The sequence below is a fragment of the Canis aureus genome, chromosome 5 (genome assembly GCF_053574225.1).
Source record: "Canis aureus isolate CA01 chromosome 5, VMU_Caureus_v.1.0, whole genome shotgun sequence".
Classification (NCBI taxonomy): Eukaryota; Metazoa; Chordata; class Mammalia; order Carnivora; family Canidae; genus Canis; species Canis aureus.
Window position 1 is genome coordinate 55,202,273 of NC_135615.1, and position 9,329 is coordinate 55,211,601.

The following is a 9,329-nucleotide window of genomic DNA, read 5'->3' on the forward strand; positions in this document are numbered from 1 at the left end:
AACTTGATCTTGGCCAAAAGGCTGAGAAGCAATAAAAAATAAAGTCTTGGGATCCCTGGGTGGCGCAGCGGTTTAGCGCCTGTCTTTGGCCCAGGGCGTGATCCTGGAGACCCGGGATCGAATCCCACGTCGGGCTCCCAGTGCATGGTGCCTGCTTCTCCCTCTGCCTGTGTCTCTGCCTCTCTCTCTCTCTCTGTGACTATCATAAATAAATAAAAAATTTTAAAAAAAAAGTCTTTAAAAAAAATGTATTTCAGGCAGCCCCAGTGGCGCAGTGGTTTGGTGCCGCCTTCAGCCCGGGGTGGGATCCTGGAGACCCGGGATCAAGTCCCACGTCAGGCTACCGGCATGGAGCCTGCTTCTCCTTCTGCCTGTGCTTCTCTCTCTCTCTCATAAATAAATAAAATCTTAAAAAAAAAAAAAAAATATATATATATATATATATATATATATATATATATTTCAAGTTGTTTTCACCATCCACATTCAAAATCCAGCCAGAGTTCAAAAGATGCTACACAATTGATTGTTGTGGTTCAATTGAATTTGATTTAGGTAATTTTATAGCATATTATTTTTAGGGGTGTGGTAATACTAGAAAAAGGAAACATACACAAGGGGTATCTGGGTGCTTGGTTGGTTGAGCATCCAACTCTTGGTTTCAGCTTGAATTTGATCTCATGGGTTACCGGGAACCCTGCATCTGGCCTGCAGTTGGCAAAGAGTCTGGATTCTCTCCCTCCACTCCTCCCCCTACCCACGTGTGTGTGTGTGTGCTGTCTCTCTAAAATAATTTTTTTTAAAGTGAACATAAGTAAATATGATTAGCGGTTCTTTGACATCAGCAATACCAATTGTAAATCTCTTATTTTCTTTATTTTACACTTTGTCTCCTTTTTTAGACACGTTCTTTACTCAGGCAATATAGTACATCCATAGCTACGAGAGGTGTGATACATTCCAACAAGGCCCGAGGATTTGCTCATTGCCAAGGAGGAGGATCAAGTTTTCGACCCTTGCACAAACCCCAGTGGTTTATCATAAATAAAAAGGTAAAAAAAGAATTATATACTTTTCCTTTTTAAAGATTTTTTATTTATTTATTCATGAGAGACACAGAAAGAGAGGCAGAGACACAGGCAGAGGGAGAAGCAGGCTCCTTGCAGGGCGCCCAATATGGGACTCAGTCCCTGGACCCTGGGATCATGCCCCAAGCCGAAGGCAGATGCTCAACCACTGAGCCACCCAGGCATCCTGAGTTACATAACTTTTAATAGGTGAACTTCATGGTATGTGAGTACATCTCAGTAAAGTCATTTTTTTTTTAAGTTTTGAAAAAGTGTTTTTTTATTAGTAAGAAATAGTTGCTAACACCCACAATTTTCTTAGAATTATAGTAAGACATATAAAGGACACTCTTCTTAAATGCCTCATTATTAAGGAAAAAAACACTCAAAATTTGCAAGCACATTATTTATTGGTTGACTGTTACTGAGTTCATACTATCATTATAATGATCTTTTAGTTTTTTTTTTGTTTTTTTTTGTTTTTATTTATTTATGATAGTTACACAGAGAGAGAGAGAGAGAGGCGCAGAGACACAGGCAGAGGGAGAAGCAGGCTCCATGCACCGGGAGCCCAACGTGGGATTCGATCCCGGGTCTCCAGGATCGCGCCCGGGGCCAAAGGCAGGCGCCAAACCGCTGCGCCACCCAGGGATCCCTGATCTTTTAGTTTTAGTTGAAAATAGGGCACCTGGCTGGCTCAGTTGGAAGAGCATGTGATTCTTGATCTCAGGGTCTTGAATCAAGAATCAAGTCCCTGGGATCCCTGGGTGGCGCAGCAGTTTGGCGCCTGCCTTTGGCCCAGGGCGCGATCCTGGAGACCCGGGATCGAATCCCACGTCAGGCTCCTGGTGCATGGAGCCTGCTTCTCCCTCTGCCTGTGTCTCTGCCTCTCTCTCTCTCTCTCTCTCTCTCTGTATGTGACTATCATAAATAAATAAAAAATTAAAAAAAAAAAAAAAAAAGAATCAAGTCCCCATTGGGTGTAGAGATTCCTTTTTTTTTTTTTTTTTTTTTTTTTTTACAAAAGAAAGAAAAAATAAATCCTTGCTTTACCTCTAACCATCTGGACAGGATATTTATCTAATGTGCACTTAGTTTCCACAGCTTTAAATGTGGAGGATTGGATTAAAAATTTAAAAAGTAGCTGGCCCCAAAGTTGAATACTGCACACAGGAAGGTGTTTTTTTCATAAATTGTCAGTCTTTAAAAAATAAGTATAATAATTCAGATATGGATTTCTAGCTCAGAATTCCTGGACTCTCCTGAAAATAATGCAAAGTAAGGCAGCACTGGTCTGTATTTTTCATGGCGGCAATCTGATGAAGCCAAGTAGCATCTGTCCCTTGAAGGTGGGAGTGGTGGGTACTCCCCTCCCCAGCTGTCTCACTGGACTGATTTATATATGTGCCTGTCGCCTCCAGCATCTGAATTTGTGGCCCCTGAACTACATCATCTCTAACATGTCTTCCAAGTCATAAATCATACAGTTAAATATGAGCCTCTAATTCATTAACTGAGACATTTTTTCCAACAGATTTCTTCAAGAATCTCATGACGTGTAACAATTTATGTCCCTTATTGACTTGCTTTTCTCTTTACAGCATGTGTATTAATTTTGCCTTGTATTAATTTTGCCTTGTAGGGTTTTTGTTTGTTTTTTTAAAGATTTTATTTATTCATGAGAGAGAGAGAGAGAGGCAGAGACACAGGCAGAAGGAGAAGCAGGCTCCCTGTGGGGAGCCCAATGTGGGACTCAATCCCAGGACCCCTGGATCAGGACCTGAGCCAAAGGCAGATGCTCAACCACTGAGCCACCCGGGCATCCCAAAGAAATTCTTTTACTGAGAAACAATATCCTCACATAGTTTGTGGTTATCCTTATAAAAAGAATTTCTTCGATTGTTAAGGGTTTTTTTTTCCTTCTACCTTAAGTCTCTTAAAAAATTCTGATTGCTATTATGTAAAATATGGAATAGTCGTGTAGGTGGAATGCTTTATTATAAATAAGCTTAGGATAGTTACAAAAAAGATAAAGTCTTAAAAGTATGTGTCATGTAATCACACTTTGTAATATAGTAAACTTAGTGTTTCTAGGAATACATCTCCACGTTTTTTAATTTTATTTTTTGCTTCATCTTTTTTCTTTTCTTCTGTACAGTATCGAGAAAATTGCCTGGCAGCAAAAGCACTTTTTTCTGACTTCTGCTTACCAGCTTTATGCCTCCAAACTCAGCTGTTGCCATATCTTGTCTTGTTAACCATTCCAATGAGAAATCCAGGTAATAACATGAGTTTTTATTTATCCCAAGAAGTAGTGTTTTATAATTTTATCCTTCTGTAGGTCAACTCATTGCTATATTCTAGTGAGGCTAAGTTGTTTTCCCTTCATTTTTTAATCCAGAATTAATACATGTTTTTGATTTAAAAAGGAAGGAAGAAGTCAGTACAGAAGTATATAAAGTAAAAATTACAAGTCCCCTATAACTACTGGCAATTCCTTTTGAAACATTGGTATGAACTCTACCAGACTTTTTTCTGTACAGAAACAAGTATTAGGCATACGCTTTGACATATATCACTTACCATGGATAGCATTCCATATTTTATAAGTGCTCAATCAGCTCCGGAGGTTGGGAAGTCCAAGCACATCTAGTGTCTAGTAAAGGTCTCCTTCCTACCTCACAGCCACCCTCTTGTATTCCTACATGGAGAAAGCAGAGCAGAGAGCACTCTCTCAGGTCTTTTTCATAAATATCAGAAATCCAAGGATCATTTTGTACTTTCTTTGCTCTAGTCCTGGAAATAGGAATTTCAAGGAGTGTTTGTTCCTTTTAGTGGAAGTGGTATTTAGAACTTGAGATCTGGCGGTGCCTGGCTGGCTCAGCCAATAGTGAGTGACTCTTGATCTAGGGTCTAGGGGTTGTGAGTTCAATCTCCGTGTTGTATGTAGAGCGTACTTAAAAAAAGAGAGAGAGAATTTAGGATCTGGGCACTAGGTATGTCATTGCTCCTAGAGTATCATTGTGACTGAGCTGTTTCAGTGGAACAAAGCGGGAAGTGTGTATGTATAAACCATGAGTTCACACCAGGACATTCAATTTCAGTCCAACACCACAGAGTTTATTCTCACCTTCCCCAGTTTAGTATCTAGTACTGGTTTAGACTACCTTACATTGGAATTATCTGGAGAATCATTTACCCACTGGTTAAAAATTCAGATGATAGGATTGCAACTTAGTTTCCCATATCAAAAAGCTCTTTTTAAAAAGTCCCAATTCTGTTCTGTAGTGGATCTTTAAAAAGGTAAGTATTCAAGGTCAATCTCTACAAACTTTGAAAGTTTATAAATTCTGCAAAAAATAAGATGTTTTGGGAGTGCCTGGCTGGCTCAGTTGGTAGAGCATGCAACTCTTTTTTTAAAAAGTATGTATTTATTTATGAGAGAGAGAATTTGTACACACAAGACAGGTGGGGAAGAGGGGCGGGCAGAAGGAGCGGGGAGAGAGGATTTTAAGCAGACTCAGCACTGAGCACGGAGCCCTCGGGCTCCATCCCACAACACTTGGCATCATGACCTGATCTGAAACCAAGAGTCCGACGCTCAACCCACTGCACAACCCAAGTACCCCAAGAGCATGCAACTCTTGATCTTAGGGTGGGAGTTCAAGACCCACATTCGGTGTGGAGCCTACTTAAAAAAAAAAGACGTTTTAGTTTTTCTTTGTATCATTTCATGCCATTTCTTTATTTACCGTGTCATTTTCCCTGTCATTTTAGACATTTATTTTTTACTCCTTTCTCTTTGTCTTACACTCTGGTCCTCTGTTAGTGTTTGCTGGAATGCTTATAGCATTCCTCTGATAACTTTGTTCATTTTGCTCCATTTTCTCTTCTCTTGGATTACACAGTATTTATCAGTCTTGTTCAGGTTGACTGACTTTCTTCTGCCAGTTCAGACCTACTGTTGAGCCCCTGTAGCATGTCACTGTTCTAGGCGAGTGCTCACGTGGAGGCGGCCCCTGATCATCACGGCTGGGCCCCTCTGCCCTGTGCGGGAGCTTGGGCAAGGGCCAGTGCATTCCAGGAAGAGGCAGGATTCTCAGCCTGCTGTGCTACTAGGATAAAGCTTCGTGCTACGGTTGGACAGAGGGAGTCCTGAATTCCTGGCTAGCCACAGGAAGTAGGGGGTCCTATGGGGCCTCGGCTGCACCCCCCACCCCGAGTGAAGTCTCCCTAGAAAATTACTCTGTAAGACCCAGCTGTCAGTTCTTTTGGGTGTATGTTCAGAAGTGGAATTGCTAGATCATATAGTAAATCTGTCTTTAATTTTTTGAGGAGCTACCTTACCATTTCTGTAGTGATTACACCCATTTTACATTTCTACCAGCAATGTCCAAGGGTTTCCGTTTCTCCATATCTTTGCAAAACCTTTTTTTTTTTTCCTTTTTTTAAATAACAGACACCCTAAAGGATATGAAATGGTATCCTGTGGTTTTCATTTGATTTTTTTCCAGGGATTTATGATTCTGAGCATCCCTTCATATTTTTGTTGGCCTTTTTCTTGGGAGGGGGGGCACTTGTATATATTCTTCAGAGAGATGTCTTTTTAAAGTTTTTTTTTGTTGTTAATCTCTTGTTTCAGCTCAAATTTCTTTTATTCAAGATATTGGAAGGCTTCCTCTGAAGCGACACTTTGGAAGGTAAGCTGATTATTTTAATTTTCAAAGACTTGTTACTGAAATGTCCACTGACAGTTGTTCATTCAGTATACAGCCAGTAAAATTTATCTGTAAAATCTAAGAAATACATATTATTCCCCGTGATTAATGACCATATGATTGCATTGTAGACCCATCATTTTATTACATGTAACAGCATATTTTCACTAGCTCACAAAGGAATATCAAGCCAAATAGAATCATGGAATCATAAAAGCAAAGGAATCTTTATGATCTTCCATTTAATAAATCTTGCATATCTAGAGACCCCTTTTCACCTTTTCTGCCCAGAGGTGTTCGTAGCCTGTGTTTAAAGCCTGCAGTGACCAGGAACTACCACAAAATACTGCCTTTTTTTTTTTTAACTTCTTTCTCTTAAAAGATTCAGACAAATTTTGTTAAAAAAATAAACATAAAAAAAAGAAAAAGTGGGATCCCTGGGTGGCGCAGCGGTTTGGCGCCTGCCTTTGGCCCAGGGCGCGATCCTGGAGACCCGGGATCGAATCCCACATCGGGCTCCCGGTGCATGGAGCCTGCTTCTCCCTCTGCCTGTGTCTCTGCCTCATTCTCTCTCTCTCTCTGTGACTATCACAAATAAATAAAAATTTAAAAAAAAATTAAAAAAAAAAAAAAAAGAAAAAGTAAACATAGAGAGGTAAATCTGTATCTGTGCTGTTCATTTTATTACAAATCACTTCTAGGCTAATTTCAGTGATTAATACAACACCTATATTTCATTTCTACCTTGGTTATTTGTAAGGTCAAATTATATACTCAGGCTTTTGAAAATGTTTAATAAAAGGGCTTTTTAACTGCTAGTACTGGTTCAACTACTTGATCTAACTTGGGAGACAGGATTTGTCAGTGCTTCTAATTGCAGTCATTCATGATGACCATATTTAGGGACGCCTGGCTGGCACTGTCAAGATAGAGTATGAGACTCTTGATCTTGGGGTTGTGAGTTCAAGCCCCACATTGGGTATAGAGATTACTTAAATAAGTAAATAAACAAACATGATTACCATATTTAACATCAATGATTCATGTTAATGATATTAAATATTAATATTTAGCTTGATAGGTTAATACTTAATAGTTCTATAGTTTCCTATAATACAACCTGTACCTTATTTTGTATATTTAGCTTATTTCCAACTTTATCATAGTTTTCCTTGTAGCTTTAATCATTTTGGACATCAAATGCTATTTACATAAGATGTATTCCTAGAAATAAAGTTGCTAATCAGCAGATACACACTTTTCTGAAGCCTTTGCTGGATACTGCCAGATTGTTTCCAAGAATATTTTATCAATCTTATGTTCACTTACAATGTATCAGTATATTCTTTTCTCCTAACTCTTGACACTGCTGGGTTTTTATTAAAACCTTTTTAAAAGGTTTTGGGGTGCCTGGCTGGCTCAGTCAGAGGCGTAGGCCATTCTTGATCTCAGGGTTGTGTGTGTGAGCCCAATGTTGGGTTAAGATTACTTAATAAATAAAACATTAATAGGGGCACCTGGGTGGCTCAGTTGGTTAAGCACCTGCCTTTAGCTCAGGTCATGATCCCAGGGTCCTGGGTTTTAGTCCTTACTCCAAGTCCCTCCACAGCAGGGAAACTGCTTGTCTTTCCTCTGCCACTCCCCTTGTTTGTCCTCTCTCTCTCTCTCTCTCTGCCAAACAAATAAAATATTAAAAAAAAATTAAAAGTCACTGCCACTTTTAAAGATGATGGTAATGATAGTTCATTACATTAACAGTTTTTTAAATTATTATTATTATTTTTTTTTTTTAGTTTTTAAAATTATTAATTAGGTTGAGCAATTTAGTTACCATTTGTATTTTTTATGTAAGTTGTCCATGTTTTATACTCATCTTTCTATTTCTTTAGAGTGTGCAAGCGCATCCATGCTCACAAGGTTGGGGAGGGGCAGAGGGAGAGAGAGAGAGGGAATAATATTAAGAGAATATTAAAGACTCTGAGATAATGACCTGATCCAAAATCAGAAGCCCGTTGCTTAACCATCTGAGCCACCCAGGTGCCCCTACCCATTTTTCTATTCAATTTATTTTTTTCTTTTTTATTTGTAAACATTCCTTAATAAAGACGTTAATCAAGTCATTTGTTTTGTAAGTTGTAATGATTTTTTCATTTTGTCATTTACCTTGTGCTTTTGTTTATATAATTAAACTAAAGGGCTTGGGGCACCTCCGTGGCTCAGTGCTTGAGTGTCTATCTGCTTTTGGCTCCAGTCGTGATCCTGGGATCGAGTCTCGCATCAGGCTGATGCCAGGCAGGGAGCCTGCTTCTTCCTCTGCCCATGTCTCTGCCTCTCTCTGGAAGAAATAAATACTTTCTAAATAAGTAAATAATAAACTAAAGGGCTTGGCTAAACAGTGAGCAGAGTCCAGATAAATGAATGACTGGAGAAAACTTCATAATTCTCACATGCATGGTATAATTTAAAGGTATCCCCTTTTTTGGTTATTATTAATGCTTGTATTCTGAATCTGGCAGGTTGAAAATGGAAGCCCTGACAGACAGGGAACACGGACTGATAGACCCTGACAGTGGAGATGAAGCCCAGCTTAATGGAGGGCAGCCTGCAGAGGAAGCCCTGGGCGAACCCACTCAGACCGCTGAGCCTGAAATGTGCTGTCTGCCTTGGAGTCAAAATAGTGGAAGTGAACTGCCCGCCAGCCAGCCTCAGACGTTTTCAGGCCAAGGAGACGTGGAAGAAGAAGAGCTGGTAATAGAAGACTATGAAAGCGATGGGCCGTAGAAGCCGGCCTGCTGCTAATGGTGCCACCGGCAGATTCACGTTCATTTTACTCAGTTGTATCTGAACAAAGATAATACACTTTTCAAGTGAATGACAGTTTAATTCTCCACTCTTGTAGTATTTCAGCACAAGAAACTGACTTCTCTGTCATTTTGAAGTAAACAGAAGATCAAGCCTCAAATTTTTTTTCTAGTATTTATTTAGTCTTGTGTCTGGTGTTGGGAGAGGTCAGTGTGAATGAAGTGTGTTTGAACATTATGCCAAATATAAAAAAATGTGAAGGAATAATTTAGAATACTAAGACTTTATGGGGCTGTAAATACGAATTATGAAAGTTTAGTATGCAATTGAGTGTAAATAAATCTTGTGCCTTATCCAGTTTCTCTATGGTCTCTGACTTCTCAATACCATTTTTATATGCTGTACAGTGGACTACTTTAGATGCTTTTTGGAAAGTATTTAATTTATATCAAAATTAAAATGTTGAATTTCTTTTCGTTTCTTCTTTTAATATTTCCTAATATGTATTGCCGGCGAGGTATCATTGGTCATAGTGCATGCGTCTCCTTTATCCATTGTTAAGTTTTCAAAAAACCGGGAGAAACGGCAGCCTTGCGCCGGGCACTCCGGCAGGGTTAGGCCCACCTGTCGGGGCCTTTCCGGGGTGCGTGGGCGGCGCCTCGGCGGGCGGAGCTGGGCCCGGCGCCGCGGCAGCGAGGTGCGGGGCGGGCCCGCCCCTCCGGGCCGCGAGCGAGCGGGAGTC

At 39.9% G+C, this 9,329-nt stretch overlaps 1 protein-coding gene and 1 long non-coding RNA gene across 5 annotated transcripts in view; both read left to right on the plus strand.

Annotated features, from left to right (window-relative positions):
• The window catches only part of RAD17 (RAD17 checkpoint clamp loader component), a 31,548-nt gene extending 22,490 nt beyond the window's left edge, over positions 1–9,058 (plus strand). For 3 of the 4 annotated variants that reach the window (XM_077898065.1, XM_077898067.1, XM_077898066.1), the window contains 4 exons: positions 903–1,052; positions 3,226–3,346; positions 5,710–5,767; positions 8,302–9,058. In XM_077898065.1, the coding sequence (XP_077754191.1) occupies positions 903–1,052; positions 3,226–3,346; positions 5,710–5,767; positions 8,302–8,566 (594 nt within the window). In that variant the 3' untranslated portion in view covers positions 8,567–9,058. The remainder of the gene's footprint in view (positions 1–902; positions 1,053–3,225; positions 3,347–5,709; positions 5,768–8,301) is intronic. The other variant, XM_077898068.1, reaches the window with a different exon arrangement.
• Positions 5,774–7,786, plus strand: LOC144314221 (uncharacterized). Its single transcript, XR_013380049.1, has 2 exons — positions 5,774–7,542; positions 7,579–7,786. It is a non-coding gene; the product is annotated as an uncharacterized LOC144314221 (long non-coding RNA).
• Positions 9,059–9,329: the final 271 nt, after the last annotated feature.